The 19,286-nt window shown below is 41.7% G+C and overlaps 1 protein-coding gene across 1 annotated transcript; it reads left to right on the top strand.

Annotated features, from left to right (window-relative positions):
• The first annotated feature begins 8,968 nt into the window (after nucleotides 1–8,968).
• Nucleotides 8,969–18,948, top strand: LOC109488077 (acyl-coenzyme A amino acid N-acyltransferase 1-like). Its single transcript, XM_019792233.1, has 12 exons — nucleotides 8,969–9,123; nucleotides 10,295–10,459; nucleotides 11,722–11,783; nucleotides 12,381–12,638; nucleotides 13,632–13,801; nucleotides 14,298–14,411; nucleotides 15,034–15,119; nucleotides 15,682–15,784; nucleotides 16,017–16,097; nucleotides 16,855–16,978; nucleotides 17,869–17,979; nucleotides 18,702–18,948. The coding sequence occupies exons 1-12, from the start codon at nucleotides 9,095–9,097 to the stop codon at nucleotides 18,731–18,733; spliced, it is 1,335 nt and encodes a 444-aa protein (XP_019647792.1). The 5' UTR covers nucleotides 8,969–9,094; the 3' UTR covers nucleotides 18,734–18,948.
• The last annotated feature ends 338 nt before the right edge of the window (nucleotides 18,949–19,286 follow it).

The following is a 19,286-nucleotide window of genomic DNA, read 5'->3' as shown; positions in this document are numbered from 1 at the left end:
TTCGGCTGTATGAAGAAGGCATACACTCCACTAGCTGAAGGGCTATTATACTGTCGATTTAACGATACACAGTATACATTATACAACACAAACGCGTACGATCGAGGCACATTTAAGAATAAAGGCGTCTACTGGACATTTTACATGTTCAAATTGATGAAAATGATAAAACAGGACAATTTCTTGAAGCAAATTAACAAGAAGAAATATGGAGGGCGAAAACCCGAAATTGACATAAAAGTGAAACCTCCAACACGACAAAAAAAAACAAAGCATGCTATGAAATAAAAAAAAGAATTTCAATTAAAAATCGCTTTCTTCGGTTGTACGAAGGGTTGAACTGATATACATGAACTCATGATGACATTGAAATGACAGAAATAGATGATAGATAACAGAAATCTTACCTTCTTCAAAATCGAAGAGACGAAACGGCCGGGCGTCACCGCCCAAACCCGAGGCGCGTGTCTTTTTCTACGGACGCTGCGAAATATAAAAAAGGGGGAAATTTCAATGAAAAATAATTGATTTTTTCGGCTGCAAAATTGGAACGCCTCAACCTACACCAACTCCTGACATAAAGAAATAAAGAGAATAAATAATACGTAAGAACAAAAATCCTACCTTGTTCAAAACCGGAGAGAGGAAGCAGACGACCGCCGCGCAGAGCCGAGGCGCCCGTATGAACAAGTGGTTCGGAGAAGTTACCCCGTGATGATAATGAGATGTTTGTCGTATTTGGCATGATTGGCTGCCGGAGGCTGGAAGAAAAACCCCGCCCACCCGGAGGTGTCTTCTTCCATATCCGCCGTAAGGCCACACCGTCTTAATTTTATGGATGACATCCTCTGAAGACCCCCAAACTAGCGCGCGCGGGGGAAAAAAATGAAAAATCCGGCCAAAAATAAAAAAGCTACTAAACCACAGGAATACAAAGCCGGTGTTGTGAATTTGACGCATTACATAGCGACGTATACGACGCACATGCTGGATTTTTGCGGAATTAATGAATCGACACTGTACGTATATCGTGGACCTTCGGTAGCCTGGGTGCCGTCCTCCTGAGTTACCACAGGCTCCGTTGTTGCTAATCACCATGGACTGCCGGACGCCTCGGAAGACGTGATCTTTTTGAGATCAGGCGAAAATCAATGCGTGCGGATGTGATCCATAAAATTAAATCGGTGTGGCCTTATTAACGTAGGCGCTGAAGGAGATGAGGAAATATCGCGTACAGGGAGGATACTTCTAACATTAATGAATGAATGAATGTAGACATTTATTGTACACACATACCCACTGGGTTAAGTACAGGTCACAGTGAAAGGATGGAATATAGATAACGTTACATATATACATCGTCTAGTATCTACAATCAAGTAAATTCGGTTTCTTCTCGTTTCTTAGTAATGGTAAAAAGGTAAGAACAGGTATGTTTCAATACAGAAGGTTTGTCTAAGCTCATTAGAAATATAAATTTATCCGTACAGCTTAGATGTATAAAGAAGGGGAACATAGATTGTATCAGAATAAAAAGTTCTACTCTCTCTTTGTGGTATAGTTTACATTCTGTTACAAAATGTTTCTCATCTTCGATTCTTCCTAGATCACAGTACCGACATATTCGATGAAGTCCTGACGAGGTAATTAAGAAACCGCTGTGCAATGGCCCTGCAGGCATCACGGACTCCGGTACTTCAGCACATTGTTAGGCTCTGTTAGGCTACCCAAGTCGTTGGATAAACGGTAGAAATTAAATTGGCCAAATATACAAATACAAATAAGAAATTTTAACAACTCTGAGCGGCAGACTGTTAGCCTGGGTACCATCCTGGTTAGTTTACGTCCGCTCCAATAGTCGCTTACAGTTGGTGGTAGCGACTGTGGGAGCGGACGTAAACTAACCAGGATGGTACCCAGGCTAGCAAACTGTGCCCCTGTCCCCCAAAAAGTATGTTGGAAGGGGGAGGGGGGTTTAGTTCGCTGAAAAGTTTGTACACCATATTGGTTACTACTTTCGTGAAGGGAATACATGTTTACTCTAATAGAGACGTTAATTAAACTCAACATACTTGATGTAACATCAAAAGAGAGTCTTTATACACAACCATGAGGTTTATCCAGCCAACATTTTGGTGACCGTCTGTACTGAGACTTTAAACACTTGTCTGTGATGAACTATTGTGAGATAAGGGTGCAAAAGCTACATATTTTGTAGCAAACATGTCAAGAGACCGCACAGGCACACAGTTGATGTAAAGAGGTCATCAGTTTATTCCGTGAAATAAAAAGACTTCACTTCATCACGAAACGGAGACATACATGTACAACCTCTGCGAGTGTTTGTAATCATGTTTACCATCGCAAAGTTTTTTCTCTTTTTTTTTTACAAACAAATAGTCACTGACCTGGTGTAATAAGCAGTTAGGTTAGACCAAGTGAAGGTAAATATTATGCATTTGCTTGGCAAATTTTACATTTTTTTCATAATCGAAAACTCGTCTGCCTAATTCTCTCATGTTCTCATACCAATATGTTCAGAACGTCCTTGTCCGACTCTCTCTCTCTGTAACTTCCAGTTACAATGTTAAATTGTTAAATTTCCATGTAATCTACGGACATAGTAAGCTAAAAAGTCATTAACATTGAAATGAACAGTTTATTGTTGCATTAATCAGTTGCGATACTTTTCGTGCAGGAGTTGTGAAATTTAGTGAAATTCATGAAGGCAACAACAAAGCGATCCTTTGTGTTATCGACGGCTTTCATGACGATCATGTGCATAATTTTATGTCAGTACTCTACTTGATTGAAATTTTCCGTTGATCAAACTTTATTTTTTGCTACTTTCGTGATGTAAAAGTATGTACAGGCTGATGATTTTGCATGTATTCGTAGCTTGTTTTGTACGTGGCAAACGTAGCAGTGTTTATTCGTTCGAGTAGAGCCTGCCGAGAGCACATGATGGCTAACGTATCGCAGTGTTCTTCCAGTTCCAGTCTTGGAAAAAAAAAACGAAAAAAAATTACAAGCAAATTTACCAATCTTAATAAAGTTCAGTTTTCAAATTATGCGTAAATATGACTCGTGTTTGTATTCTTTGTGTCGTTATTTTGTGTTCGATGTCCTGTCCACCCCCCACCCCCATAGTTTCAATAAAGTCCGAGAGTTTGAGCCTCAGAGTCTCTTAATCGGAAAGTAATTGAAAAAAAAATGCGCTGACAAATTGGCTTTTCAAATAAGCGGCTTCCACTGTATATGAATATGTACATTTTACCTCCCTTGCAGTAATCTGTTTTTAGCTACCTACTGTCACTCAACTGTACCAACACACGCACGCAGGCACACGCAAACACCCAACACAATAGCTTCGTTTCAACGGGGGTTCTCACTGGTAGCAGTGGGATGCTAATTCATTCATGATTGCATTGCAGTGTGTTTGGTTAGGAACAGCTTTAAATATATACAAGCTAGGATGCATGGTGTAGACTTTTGTTTATTTTTACATTATTACATTAATATTATCGTATTATTTTTACATTATTATGTAAAATAGTTGGGTTCTTCCCCACCCAGTCTAGGCAAAGCTCAAAATTGATTAAAAGATATTTGTGGTATAAAAGGTCTTGCAACATGTAAGTCCCGACACTTTCATTTGAGACACACGCAGCCAGTATGAGAGGCGCGCGCAAGCGATATGCGAATGTCAGACATCTTTCAGGTAGTTGAACCTTAAAAGCTTACAGGGTCATTCCGGTTCGAATACTTATAGATTCTTTATTGACACAACAAAAAAGTATAGAGACTTTTGTATGGTCTTCTACAACTTAACTAAAGATCTAACAAAGCTAAATACATGTGTGGATAACGTCATCTTACGTACAGAGTATATGTATGATGTAACAATAAAGGTTAACTATTCTCTAACATGTGTTCTCTAAGATCGAAACATTCTTTAATGTATTTTCCTATTTGAACACTGTATTGGTTATCTCCCCCGAGAATGTAGTTGCATTTATCTATAGGATCTAACGTATTGAAATCAATTGAACAAGCGGAAAGAAAGGTGAACAGCAATAGGCGCTTATCATTGTATAGTGTACAATCTATTATAAAATTGTGCTCATTTTCAATCATGTTTGGACAAAATGGACAGAACCTTTGGTCATTTGGTATTTTCTTGTATCGACCTTTTTCAATGTTTAATTTATGACAACTAATTCTTAATTTTGTGATCGCTTATATAAGCTCTGAACCGAAGAAACATTTGTTGAATCAATTGCCTCAAATGTATCCTACCAAATACGGGGGTACGCTTAGACCTTCGATGTCGATATTTTTTACAAAGCCAGCGAAAAACAATTGAGCAGACGTTACAAAAGATTAATTTAGAATCTGTCAGTTGCGGGAGATACGTTCTCTCATGCAGAGCTATCCCGCAGCGCAATACGTAGGGATTTAGCCTTGGGATCTATATCTGTATCCCAAGAGGTACTGTTGCGAGATAGTTCTCCATATGAATCTATAATGTCTTCCTGTTTGCGGCGATATTTGCGTTAATGTGTACGTGGATTGCCCCGAAGTTACTCGTACTGAGGAGGCTAGGTTATAACCGGGGGTTAACCTCTTTGCTTGTCCCTTTTTGTAGGTACATGTATTATAGTAAGATGGCCCGTGTTATGCCTTGGGAAAGTAAATAAATGGGTTTTTTATTGTCCAAACAGTACCCGTGCGGTCACAGCCTTTATACGACTGAATTGATGCAGGGTATCACATAATAATCAATACAAATCACAACAATCAAATAACACACGACACATATATTTGCTGTCGCAAGGGTCTGTGCGGCTTCCATTCTCCGCCATAAGACTTTCCCCAACCGAAGTTAGGTACCCATTCCCACCTGGGTGGAGTGAAGAAAGTTGTGTAAAGTGCCTTTCCCAAGGACACAACGTCGGGGGCATGTTCGGACATGTGTCAGGTACGACTCGGAATCGAACCCGGGTCTCCCCGCTTCATAGTCGAACGCTCTACCACTACGCCATCGGACGCCACTAAGGTAGATTACACCTGTTTTCTATAAACCCGACTCAGGTGTCCTAGCTTCGGTTAGGGACGTCCTCTCGGATAGGACGTAAAGTCGCGGCTGGTTGTAGGATGGCCGGCAATTAAAATAACACGTTAAAAACTCTACAAAACGCAGTATCAAAACCCCCACCCGCCCGGAGCCTGCACAGGAGGCTAGTACATTATAAAGTCGGAGGACCTGTGTTTGAGGAGAGCCATATCTCAAGCAGGTTACACCTTACGAACTCCGGTACTTCAGCACATTGTTAGGCTCTGTTAGGCTTCCCAGGTCATGGGATAAACGGTAGAAATCGGCCAAATATACAAATAAAAATAAGAAATTTTATCAAGTCTGAGCGGCAAACTGTACCCCTGCCCCAAAAAGTATGTTGGGAGGGGGGGGGGGGGGTTAGTTCGCTGAAAAGTTCGTGACGTAATGACAGATTTTATCGAACCTCTTGTGCCCGAAAAAAATCGAGATTGCCGTTACAGATCGGGTGGCACCCAGGCTGACTGAACCTTGCTTTTCGCCGGCTCCCTAATTAGTACTTGGTAGCTCCTTGAGCGCCGGACAAAGAGCCTGTGTTTACATGCTAATTACACAGGCCGACACAACGGGGGCCGCTCGAGCGCTGTTCTTTGTGAATGTCTGACCTTTCGGTAACTCTCTGTAGAGTCTGTAACATCTACCATCTACCGTGGCTATTAAACCCATCTCACTCCTTCTCTCAGGGCAGATGTAGCCTTTCAAACTGGGACACCACAGCTATATTGAGCGATCGCACTCGTCCCCAGCGCCCGTGGAGAAGCTATAGGTTATAGATCGTGGCTTAGCCCAGGCTATGGAAAGTAAACTTTCTTTAAAGTTTAATGCAAATCTGTCGTTGTTTGTTTTCTTTGTGTCTTTCTAGATGGTTATGATAACCTACTCTACTCGGGTGGTATTTTCGTGCGCGCTCGCTAGTACGTAAGTTAACGTTACACGGCTGCATTACTTGTATTTCTACCGTAGCGGTTCTAAAACAAGACGCGAAGTTCCTATTTTGGGCTATAATATGTTGTCACAATGGTAATACACTATTTGGAACGGACCTATACAAAGTATCTTTCTTTGGCGACGCCATGAGGGTTTACCATTACGTCTCTAAATTTGCCCAGAAGGGAGTTTGTCACGGAAGGAACTTAGCCACGGAGGGAGTTTGGGCATTATCCACGGAATAATTAACTCGTTCCCCGGATAGTCTGCCTCGCCCAGCATGATCTCCTTCCCAGGATTGTCTGTGTGACGAACCCAGGAGCCAGAAGCCCTCACGCGGCAGTATTATGTATTGAACAAAAGACTCGCACACGCATATGAGGAGGAGGAGCGTGTTGAGCGATAGGGATCGGATATCAATCACACATTCTCTCCATAAGACGTCTTCAGTCAGGGTATTTGCTGAATTGAGGCCGACTGTAGCCCGAGTGTCAGCCTTTTTAAATTTTAGCTTCCGGTTGCGGATCTTGGGGAGTGGACGAAAGCTATAAAGAAGGCTGACACTCAGGCTATTTCAACTGAGAGCCGTGTGGTGGGTAAGGGGAAACACCAGTACACGTATAGGTAGAGTACGGCACTGATGAATGAATGAATGAATGAATGAATGAATGAATGAATGAATGAATGAATGAATGAATGAATGAATGAATGAATGAATGAATGAATGAATGAATGAATGAATGAATGAATGAATGAATGAATGAATGAATGAATGAGTGGGTGGATGGATGGATTAATGAATGAATGAATGAATGAATGGATGAGTGAATGAATGAATGAATGAAAGAATGAATGAATGAATAAATGAATGAGTGGATGGATGGATGGATGGATGGATGAATAAATGAATGAATGAATGAATGAATGAATGAATGAATACTGACTTGTAATCTACATGTGTATGCTCGAAGTGGTGAACCGTCTGAGGGAAGAACTGAAAAAAAAAAGATCTGGTCCTAGACGTACCTTGTACATTCATTTGGAGATTTAATGTGAGAGTAATATTGCTTGTAGTAACGATTTAATCCGATTTTTCTGACTTGTAATGTCTCGAGGTGTAGTCCTTTTAAGACCAAGTGCAATATGTAGAAATAAGACTACAGTATTTAGCAGTGCACACTTGGATCTGTCAGTGGGACAGTGTAACGTTGCTAAAGTATTTTATTTAACCTCTTGTAAATGTCAACAAATGAGATTTTATTTTGTATTGTACCGATTGTATTGAGGCTCTCCAAAGATGGAGGAAATAAAGAGATGAAATGAAATGAATGACCTGTTGTACATTTTTGCTCATTCGAACTAAGTACAGGTCATGTAGATAGTAGATAGTAGATTCTTTCAGCCAGGTAGGTATCCATCCAGTTTAGGCTGCTCGTTGCTCTACCGGACTGTCATTCCCGGCCTATGCGGGCAATCCAGGGCCGTATGGTTATACATAATTATAAATACACATGGTAAACAGCGATGGTAGACTAAAATATATGAATGCGCTGCGGGTTAGCGCAGGCATATTTCTTGTAGTGGATCCGGAGGCATATTCGCTTCAAATAGTTTGCGGCTAGTATAGTGTAACGTAGCCTGACTAAACCTGCACTCCTAGCGGCCGGTATTACACCAGCCGCATGATGTAATACCGTCTGGCCGCTAGGAGCGCAGATTTAGTCAGGCTAAGTGTAACGTAATTGTTGTTACCTGTTCTGTATAACAGGAGCTTTCTGACTAATTTGCATTATCTTGTCTTGACTTGTCTGACTTTTGTTCCCTTTTCGACTGCCAAATAATTGTCTTCACTTTATTTGCATATCAATCAATAGTTTGTGCTTATAAACCTGCATTTCTCCTTTGGTCTCTCAGTCACTGACGAAAGCTAGTGTATACTATAGCTGAAACGTCTGACCGTTTCCAAAATCATATCCAGTTGCTTGAGTAACTGCTTTTTGGCGTATGTTGTTTCTTACATTGAGAATCGTTCAGTTTGCCGTTTGTAAACCGCTATTAAAGAAATGATAAAAGAATAATTCACGCGATTCTTCATCAATAATGTACAAGTATTTGTATTTGTGGCAAACTTAATGAGATGTGCATGGTATTCCAGCGTACTTCGTTAGGAGGCGCGATTCCTCGGTGCATGTTGGATTCTTGAGGGCGACAGCTACTCTCCAAGCAGAGGTTTGGGTTTGGGGTTATTTTTGGCATGTTTTAGGCTTTTTTATCGGGGTTTCTCTTTTGCACTGGAATTTTTTTCTCACCAAACCCATTGGATCTCTGCTTGGAGAGTAACACAAATTTGGTGGGGTTGGGTGAGAAAAAAAAATTCTAGTGCAAAAGAGAAACCCCGATGAAAAGCCAAAAAACTCGCCAAAAATAACCCAAACCCAAACCTCTGCTTGGACAACAGCGACAATGGGGTATTGGGGTACTGTACTGTACCGCTGTCCTATGCAAATGAGGTTAGACCCTCTGTTTTCGCGTTGCATTCTGGGGATGGGAAACTGGTGAATGAACACGTACTGCATTCGCCATTTACTGCATTCGCCATTTTCCCGTTTCCAGGGTGCATTGCGACAGGGGTAAAATCTCCCAGGTTGCATAGCGAAGAAAGGTATGCTGTCGACAGCTTGTCTCTGTGTGTTTTGACTTTTGAGGTTTAGGGGCATTTTATGCTCAACATTAAGACGACACTATGACATCGGGTCGAATCTGACAAAAAATAGAGAATGAAAATTTTGTGTTCTTTTTAACATGGAACATGTGGGTTGTAACGCTACACAGTATAGTCTACTGTAAGCGACAAACCGATGTACTAATGCACTACTTGTGTCATCAGGCCGTGCAAGGTCAGAGGTCAGAAGTCAACCTGAACTTTCCGTGGGAGGGCAAAATACGTAACGTTACCAACAAACAGAATACTGCCGGTAGAATTCACTTTGCAGCATGTAATCTCTCTTCTTACAGCGAAGAACTTTGTATATAATATTGTACCGACGCACCATGCTGCATATTGCCAGAATACAATACAGGTAAAAGCCTTTCATTGTGTACAGAAGATATATTTGCCGGTGTGGAACCATATAAAATTATTATAACGTTAACGTTAGCCATACAAATCAAATCATATCAACTTTATAATAATTTTATTTGGTCAACAACTGTAACTGGTACAATGTATGACAAAGAGGAAACAGCAGGGGTTAAGGTACATGAACTGCACTAAAATATAATTCTAACAGGCGGCTAGTCCATAATGATACTAAAGCTACTTTATACGTAGTGTTTTATGAAGAACACCCCGAGTCGGACGTATAGTAAATTTTACCCGAGACAAGGGGTGGAAGGACGAGGGGGTTTAGTCGTGATGTGGGAGACCTAACCTAACTCCAATCGTAAGTCTACCCCTAGCACTGAACAATGATCCCAACTCTTCTAACCAACTTTATTTTGCAGACAGGACGTTTTGTTTGATTTAGTTGATTATGATTTTGATATTTTGTACACCAGCTCATTATGTACCTTTGTCATTTCTTCTTCTTATTATTATTATTACTTTGTTTTATAGTTTCCTTTTATGTGTGAGGAGGGGGTTGACATAAGTTTAATAACTTTTTGCCCAATCCTCGAAAAATAAATGTGAATAAAATAAAATAAATAAATAAATGAATAACCATAGCCCCAACCTTAACCCTAACCCTACATAAGGACCTGATCTCTCCACTCACGTATGGGGCAGATCAAGGATATTTGGCTCAACACACACAGGTATTCCTACAGTTTTTGACTCTTGATTAGGTGCTGAATTTGTGTTACTCTCCAAGCAAATCCTGTAACCGTTTCCACCGTAGGATCTGCGTAATGTCACAGTTTACTACAATAACTGAAACAAGTAGTCACAGTCGACAATTCTCCGTGAAGTTTTATATTTTGCAGATTGGGAACAGTATAGTGTATGTAAACACACTAGTGTATGTGAGCACTTCACAACTGGTAACAACGTATCGTAAAAATGGCTAATTTAATCATAATCATCCCTGGTCAAATACATAAAATCGGCTGAAATCACAGAAATCAGTAGTTTGTTTGGGTAGACCATGTTAAGATGCATCATTAAACCATTAACGTTATATACATGTACTGGTATTTGCTTTGCCAATGTTATCTTTCTTTAGTTTAATCACTTTTATTCTGTTTTAAAAGAAAGATGAGCGTCCGGGCAGCGCGACTGTTGGTGAACCCGGCCCGAGCCCTGGTGGACGAGAGAGTGGACATCACCGTGGAGAGTCTGTCTCCCCATCAGCCGGTAACTTTACAGGCACAGCTGGTGGAGGGAGCAGCACGCTTCCAGTCTTACGCACATTACAGGTATTTCTGGTGTCCACCTGCACCCAACCTGCACTGATCCAAGAACTGGGTATATGCAGGTTAGTGCAGGTAAAATTGGAGCTGTGCAGGTATTTCTGATGTCCACCTGCACCTAACCTGCACTGGTCCATGTACTGGGTATATGTACCTTAGTGCAGGTAAAATTGGAGCTGTGCAGGTATTTCTGATGTCTACCTGCACACAACCTGCACTGGTCCATGTACTGGGTATATGCAGGTTAGTGCAGGTGAAATTGGAGCTGTGCAGGTATTTCTGATGTCTACCTGCACCCAACCTGCCCTGGTCCATGTACTGGGTATATGCAGGTTAGTGCAGGTGAAATTGGGGCTGTACAGGTATTTCTGATGTCTACCTGCACCTAACCTGCACTGGTCCATGTACTGGATATATGCAGGTTAGTGCAGGTGAAATTGGGGCTGTGCAGGTATTTCTGATGTCTACCTCCACTGTACAGTGAACTTGCAAACGGGACAAGGGCACGTGGTCGTCCTCACCTGTGCTTAACCGTTATTAAATGGGACATGAAAGCCATGGACATAGATACTAACACATGGGAGACACTAGCAACAAACAGAACATTCTGGAGACAGTAAGTTAGGAATCTGGGCTTGCTTCAGCAGGAAGAAAAACAGAGACTCGCATCAGAACTGAGACGCTTTAAGCACATAAGCCAAGAATAAGTACAGAGTGTAGATAAAGCACTTTCTGGTCTTGTAAGGGGTCAAAATAGTTTTGGGGTCAACTTGCACTGGTGCAGATTAAAAAAAAATTAACTTGCACCAAACAAAAGATAGTTGCACCCCCCAAAAGAATAGGTACACAGCCAAAAGTACATGTAGTAACTATTAATGGTATCAGTTGACTATCCGATGCTTACACTGCTGTAAGGATAAAGTAACTAGAGAAGTAACATTTGCAAAGCAAATGCATCATGCTTACCTTCGGACCGTCTGCTCTGCTAATTCTTACTCAAACACATTCACATACATGTACATGTATATGGTGACTGGAGCCTAAATGCCTACTATAAAATTGCAACATTGTATGTAACCCAACACCTGTTACTATGGTGACAGTCGTCAATAAAAGAGGCCATTGGCCAGATCAGAGGTTAGTGTTTGGAACAGAAGAAGAAGGAGAGGAAGAAGAAATGGAGCAAAAACAATATGTTTTTGCCCCATTTGGTAAACATAATAACCTCATGTCAGTCAAGTGGCAAATGTACCACACTTACATTACAGGGCCGACAGTGCCGGGAGGGTGGTCCTGGGGAAACAGCCTGCACTGGGAGGGACTTTCACAGGTATGTACTGCAGTGAAAATTTTATTACAGCTTTTTTTTTTAATCTATGTCAACTCTCACTCAGCATTAGTTAGCAACTGGACTGCCTACACCAAACGCTATTTGCGCGTTGAGTTTTGCGCTGAGGAAAGAATTAATTAAATATTTGAATCTCTGTCCCTGATCGTAGCAATTTCCTACGGAATATTGTTCCAAAGTTCAACAGTTGGTGGTAGAAAAGTTCTCTGCATAGCATGGTAGTCCTTTGCAATGAAAGATGACTGTCAGTTATTGTTAAACTTGTTCTATTCTTCCTGCTGCTTCTGGATATGTAGCGGATAGTTTGTAGCTTTTCTTTTATGATGTCACTAGCTCGCACTCACTACTAAGTATTTGAGCTTCAAATATACAGCTGTGGAGGTCCCTGAAACAGGTGGGCAGCAGTCTTAACACTGTACCTCAAAGTAGCCTGTCCAGTGGAGTCTTCTCATGGAAGTTGAACACACACCACTACCAGTGGACTATCCCCTGCTGTAGTGATTGTACAACTGTGTGGCCCCAAAATGGAGATGGGCACTGCTGTATGTGACCATGCTAATGATTTTTTTTTAAACTCAGGCATAGACCAGATGGGTCTGTTCTGGAGCCTGCAGCCTTCCCCTGGGCAGAAACCCGGGCTGCGGCTCAGGAAGAAGGACGTCTCCACGCCGTTCCTGCTCGACCTCAGCCTGCACGACGGACACTTGGACGCCATCGCGGAGCCGAACACCGCGGCACTCACCTCGACCCGCCTGGAGAGATGGTACCTCGGGAAGGGCGTGGAGAGGATACCCCTGAGGGAAGGTCGTCTGCGAGGGGCCTTGTTTCTCCCGCCAGGTGAGAGCCTGTACTTTTTTTTTTTTCCTCGGTGTCACTCAATGCAAGGCCAATTATTTTTGGCCACTTCTAGGCATAGAGCTAGAGGTACTTAAGTGAGTATAATGTAGTTATGTCAGGAGATGGCGGTGGACCTTTGAAGCTTTGTGGATAGTAATCGGACGGAAAGCAGCTGTTTTGAAGAGAGTTCCATAATTTTGCAGTCCGGGGAAAGAAGCTGTTGTTGTAATATGACTTGGAGACAGGTATGTTAACGGTGTATTGATTGACTGTACTGTCAAACTGTAGTGTGATACCCAAGTGGAACTGTAGTGAGATACCTAGTGTGTAGTGTCAGTGCCTAGAGATTCTCAGATTTATACCCAGTCAGTTGACAGCGACCCATGCTGTAACTTACTAGTAATGTAAGCTTAGAGACAAGTCAACATGCTCGGCTGGTTTCAAATTTTGGATTTGGTTGGTTTCGGATTTGGTCGTGGGTTCGAACCCCGGCCCGGCACCAGGAGTGTCTTTCTGTTTCTACTGTTCGCCACTGATTTTTACAGGTCCGATGATCTGGCTGGGAGCCAAGGATTGCATGAGGGACCCTCCAATAAAGCTTCCTAAAAGTCTGAAATCTCTGAGTTCTTGTCTGTTTTTTTATTCCAGGTGAAGGTCCTTTCCCCGGAATGATAGACATGTTCGGGTCCACCGGGGGTTTTGCAGACTACCGTTCCAGAGGGTTTCTGTAACAGTGGGGGGTTTATAGGCGCTACCAACTGACCAGGCCGATGACCTTTTAGCCGATTCGGTAGGAGCGTTGGATTGTAAGCTGGTGCTCGGATTTGGTCGTGGGTTCGAACCCCGGACCAGGAGTTTCTTTCTGTTTTTACTGCTCGCCTCTGATTTTTATAGGTCCGATGATCTGGCTGGGAGCCAAGGATTGCATGAGGGACCCTCCAACACTTCCTAAAAGTCTGAAATCTCTGATTTCTTGTCTGTTTTTTATTCCAGGTGAAGGTCCTTTCCCCGGAGTGATTGACATGTTCGGGTCCACCGGGGGTTTTGCAGACTACCGCTCCGCTCTACTGGCCTCCCGTGGGTTCGCCACACTCGGTCTCGCCTTTTTCGGCTACGAGGACCTTCCTAATGACATGTCTGACATCGATCTGGACTATTTCGAGGTACCAGTTTATGTATCTCTCTCTCTCTCTGTCTGTCCAGTTTATCGTCTGTTGTTCCCCGTCTTCCGAGGGTTAGACGTGCTTGCACCGTACAACTGGGGCTTGATGGCAGCACTTGTCTCTGTCCTGTGGGTTGATCTTGTATATGTATTTACAAAATACTTTGCAGGGACTGATTGTTTACGATTATGACTGGGGAAAGGACCTGTTTTGAGTTGAAATAACCAAAGTTAATATAAATGCTGCAGAAGACAGAGTCTAATGTGTTCACCGCAAGTCACAGCAAAGACCTCAAACTTTATATATCTATTTTTTGTCATTTATACCTAGGGTTGCCCAGCTCAGTAATCAACATTGCTTTGTAGTATTGCCCTTTGTCAAGTTTCACCAGTGCAGGTGATTTTCAATTACGTGAATCAGTGCAATGCCATGCAGCTATGCAGAAAAATGACGTATTTCATAAGGAATCTTAAGATGACTAACTTGTGTCTTTAAGGAAGCAGCAGACTGGCTCCTGAGTCACCCCAAGGTGCAGTCTCACGGTATTGGAGCAGTCGGTACATCTAAAGCAGGGGAGATAGTTCAGGCCATGGCCACATACATGAAACAGGTAACGTTTACAGAGGCACATGAGTCGCAGAAATTTGACTGACAGTGGAATTTTTGATCAGATATCTTGGTCTTCATCAGCTATCTGACCCAAGTGCTGTAGACACATGATTTTTTACAACATAATATGATAATTTTTTTTCTGCACGTGTGCTGTCAGCACTGGTTTAAAGTTTGTCAGAAGTCACTGTTGGAGTAGTCTGTGTAACGATAACTCTGCCATCCCCAGATTTAGTGAACCAGTAGCCTCTACCAGGCTTCAGGAGGCGGCCATTCTATTTGGCCAATTTCTATACTCTCCTTAGCCGCCTCCCAAAGCCTGGTAGAGGCTAGTGAACCAGTAACACCTAACTCTAGTGCACAGTAGATCAGTCATATAACTTGTAAGCCCTGAAGACGACAGACGGTCATTGAAAAATCGGTTCTTCTTCTTCTTTCCTTAAACGACCTCCTTTGACTTGCCGAAAATTATGTCGTTCCAGGGTGTACTGCGCAAGGGGGGGTGGGGTAAATGTACATTCTTGTTAAAAAAGTGGTTTTGAATAGAGAACTTCACTATTCAATCATTCACCAACCAGATGAAATTCTTTACGGATGTTTTGTATGTTCTTGATCGCCTTCAGGTATCTGCTGCAGTAGCTATCAGTTCCTACAGTGCTATAAGCTATGCACCTCTACCGTACAAGGACATGGTGTTACCATGCGCAAGGTAGGGTTCAAACAGTTTGTTTTAGTCTAATTTCTTTGCAGTTTTAAAAGACCTTGCATATGAAATCCTTTCATTGCATGCAAACCATTTGTTGTTCAACACAATAGAAAGTGAACACTTATTTGGTTGTTTATTTGCTTAAGAAAGAATAGTGTTTTCCTTTCGAGGATTGACATAACAGGTGACTATCATCTTCCATCTTTTCAACATGTCAACACAGAGACCAGATGGTAAGGTTTGAACCACTCACACTGGGAAGGACCCCTTCTCTTTTCTATAAGTGTGGTGGGTTCTTTAACATGCTTGAGGTGTGTCCCCTCAAACATGGGACCCCAGCTTTTAAATTACATCCCATCCGAGAGTACGTCCCTAACCAAAGCTAGGTACTCATTTCCACCTGAGGAAATAGTGTTAAGTGCCTTTCCCTAGGACACAACACCGGGGTCTGCCAGGGATTCAAACCCAAAACCTTTGGATCCTGAGTCAACAACCCTAACCACATGAACACTTTGCCATCTGAGAGGATGTCCCTAATTTTTTTATTGTTTACACACACATGTAGGTGGATGGCAGACCAGATCGTGTTCACCGAAGACGGTTTTGCAAATGTTGAAAACCAGCTGGAGGATATCACGACAGAGCCAGGGATTAACGCATGCATTCAGGTCAGAATTTCTGTTCCTGTCATTATGTAGCACTGCTTGGCTTAGCCTGACTGAGAGTCGCTTTTCACCAGCTCCCTAGTTAGACCGCCACCCAAAATCTTGGATGGCGGACTATCTAGGGAGCCGGACAAAGAGCTTGAGTTTCACAGGCTATGCTTACCTGTTCCCTAACAACATGTGGGCTATAGCTCAGAGCCAGTGTACATAGACATTTTGTGTTTCCCACTTTCAGGTGGAGAAATCTGATTGTCCCATCATGTTTGTAGCAGGAGAGGATGACATCAATATTCCCTGTGTCTACCATGCCAACAAGGTAAGTTGTTGTTGCATTTCAAACCATGTCAAATCATGAATTGGAATAAAATAAAGTGAACTGCACCTACATTCTAAAACGTGGTCCATTCCAAAACATGATTTTTCGTAATCACGTGTCTGGGGTTGAACACTCGTACTTCTTAGGGCGGGGCTAAATGATACGTGTCTGAACATGCTTTGTAATGCTTAGCGTTCCATTATGGCTGCAGTCTGAGACGTGTTAAGTTTAATGATGAAATGGGAGTGTCAAAATGTCCCACAAGTGTTTTTAGAATACCAAATAACAAATATTTCCAAATAACAAATATTAACAAATATTTCCCTAAGGCCACACCAATTTAATTTCTTGGTTAACGGATTTTTCTACAAAAATAATGGAGCGGGTGGGCGAAAAAAAATATAAATAAAAACAGGCCTAGGCATCCTATTATGGCCCAAAATGGTACGATAGGAGCCATGAAGTCAACACACCAGGCTGGTTCAAAATTTAAACAGTGAATTTTGCACTTTTAATGATACTACTGCATTGAAAGATGGAATGACTGTAACAAGTAGTAAGAAAAGGACTGTTTTCAACTGTTCAGGGCAAAATATGAGCATTTTGCAGTTGATTCTGAATTTTTATTTTTATTTGCAAATCAGAAAAAAATGAAGCGGCGAATCCGTTAACCAAGAAATTAAATTGGTGTGGCCTAAGGTTCAAATTGGTAGCTTTTGGATATTAGCTTGGCCCATGCTTCTGCTTTCCACTACAGGCCATTGCTAGAATGAAGGCTCATGGGAAGACTAACTACACACTGCTGAGGTACCCTGGGACAGGTCATCTGATCGAGCCGCCCTACACGCCTCACTGTGGCTTCTACTTCCACCCGCCTTTCCGTAAGCAACTCTCACGTTCACACATTCTTTTGGCAGTCACAATGTTGGGAAGTAGTCAATTACTAGTATAACGTCTTTGTCCATAATATCACCAGGGTCCATAATATGGCCACCTTGAGAAACAGTGTGCTTAAAGATATTTTTACTGCAACATACTTTTGGTATGCACTCCTGCACACCTCAAATGTACATAACTAGGGTATGTTGCAATAAAAATATCTTTAAGCACACTATTTCTTAAGGTGGCGATATTATGGACACATGTGGCATCATGTGGACACATGTGGCATCATGTTAAAGCAAACACTGACACAGATCATTGAACATAGTGGAAAATCATGTTTTTTTATATAGTAGCCAGTATTGATGGCTGTTTCCAGTGACAATGATTTCATTTATTTCATTTATTTCGAAACCTTTTAGCCCTGCAGGGCTAGTCTTCCAAGGCTCAAATACATGGAATACAGGCACATCGTTACATATATACATAGGGAATAGTGCATAAGATACAGTGCAAATGTTTAAAAAGACAAAAATACATCAAACATTTAAAGGAACGCACAAATGATCTTCATTGCATCATACTCAGAAGGGCAAAGTGCAGTATGTTGAATTGTAAAAGTGGTGAACTTACCCCAAATTTTTGGTTGACTCCACCGAGCTCACAGACCTACCCTGAACAGAGACGGGGGCCGACACAAGTTATCTGGCACCTATGACCCGCTACTACGGTCACGTGTCTCTGACGTCACGTTCCAAGAGTAGACGGGTCCATTCCGTGAACAAGGTTGGTGGAGTCAACCGAAAATTTGGGGTAACTCCCATTTCTGCGATCTGAGTGTTGGAAGTGAAAGCTTAGTCTTTATTTCACCAAGCGCCTTGTTCTGCAGGTGTTTACGTGTACGCAGGTGGGGAACCAAAGGGACACGCTGCTGCTCAAGAGGACTCCTGGGCCAAGATTCTCAGCTTTCTCAGGAAAAACGTAGACAGACCTCAAGCAGGTAGCAAGCTCTAGCTGATCTGCATTTTCGTCAACAGTGAAAAAACACTGCATTTCATGGCTGCATATCCAATACGTGGTTTAAAAACAGCAAACTATAACTAGAAAGGTAACATTTGCAAAGCAATGTTTACCTTCGCACATGGTCTGCTCTGTTAGTTCGTACCCAAATACATTAATATATATGGTCAGATAGGAGTCTAAATGCCTCCTACTATAAAATTGCAACATTATGTAACCCAACACCAGTTACCATGGTGACAGATGTCAACAAATCAGGTCATTGGCCAGGTCAGAGGTTAGTATTTGAAACAGAAGAAGAAGAGGAAACGTAGCAAAAACAATATGTTTTCCTTCAGTAAACATAATAATTGGTGTACACATGTATATAGCAAACTATGACAGTTGGTGTATATAGGAAACTTCGTATATAGCAATTGGTGTATAATATGTGTCCGTTCATTTGAATTTTTCTCTGCATAAGTCTCTTAAAAGCGGGCAGAGTTAAAGCCAGAGTTAGACAATGAGTTGATGCTAGTCTGTGGATTACCTGAAGGTATATCGCTGAGGTTATGTTTCAAATGGTTTAAACTTATTGCAAGAAAATAGATAATTATTGTACTGTTTGAAAATGTTGTTGAGTGACAGTAAAGCATATTCTTTCTGTATATTTTCTTCCCCATGTACATGGGTATAAATTGTCTCAACCCCAAACATCTACAGGATGCCCCAAAGATTGCCGGCCACGCGTATAATTATAGACTTCAAGGCAACGTTCAATTACAGGTAAGTCACCCGACTCACCAATTACGCTAAAGTATTCCTTGCATATTTGCCTCGGATACAAGCATCTATTGAATTGCAAGCATCTCTTCATTCGTTTCTATTTAGAGCTTACAATGTGATATCTCCCTCACAGCTTAAATGGCTTTCCGATATTGTATGGATAACTGTACAATATACCAGTGTCTGTCCCTGAAATGTAGTCAGTAAATAACAGATTACATGTATTCTGTAAAAGATAATTGATTGATTGATTGATTGATTGAATAATTGATCGATTGGTTGATTGATTGATTGAATAATTGATCGATTGGTTGGTTGGTTGGTTGGTTGGTTGGTTGGTTGGTTGGTTGGTTGGTTGATTTTTTGAAAATATTCAGCAGAAAAACCATTTTGAAATCCTGGAAACACTCCACTGAAGGCAAGTGACTGTGAATCTCACAAAATTGTAACAAGACATAGACTGGGGTGCCTCTGATATGACTTTTCTGGAGATCAAATTTGACTAATCAGATAAATCATCTT

This window comes from Branchiostoma belcheri, unplaced genomic scaffold, assembly GCF_001625305.1.
Source record: "Branchiostoma belcheri isolate BF01 breed outbred unplaced genomic scaffold, Haploidv18h27 scaffold111, whole genome shotgun sequence".
NCBI lineage: Eukaryota > Metazoa > Chordata > Leptocardii > Amphioxiformes > Branchiostomatidae > Branchiostoma > Branchiostoma belcheri.
The sequence above is the reverse complement of the archived record's forward strand: the minus strand, read 5'-3'. Positions and strand labels throughout refer to the sequence as shown.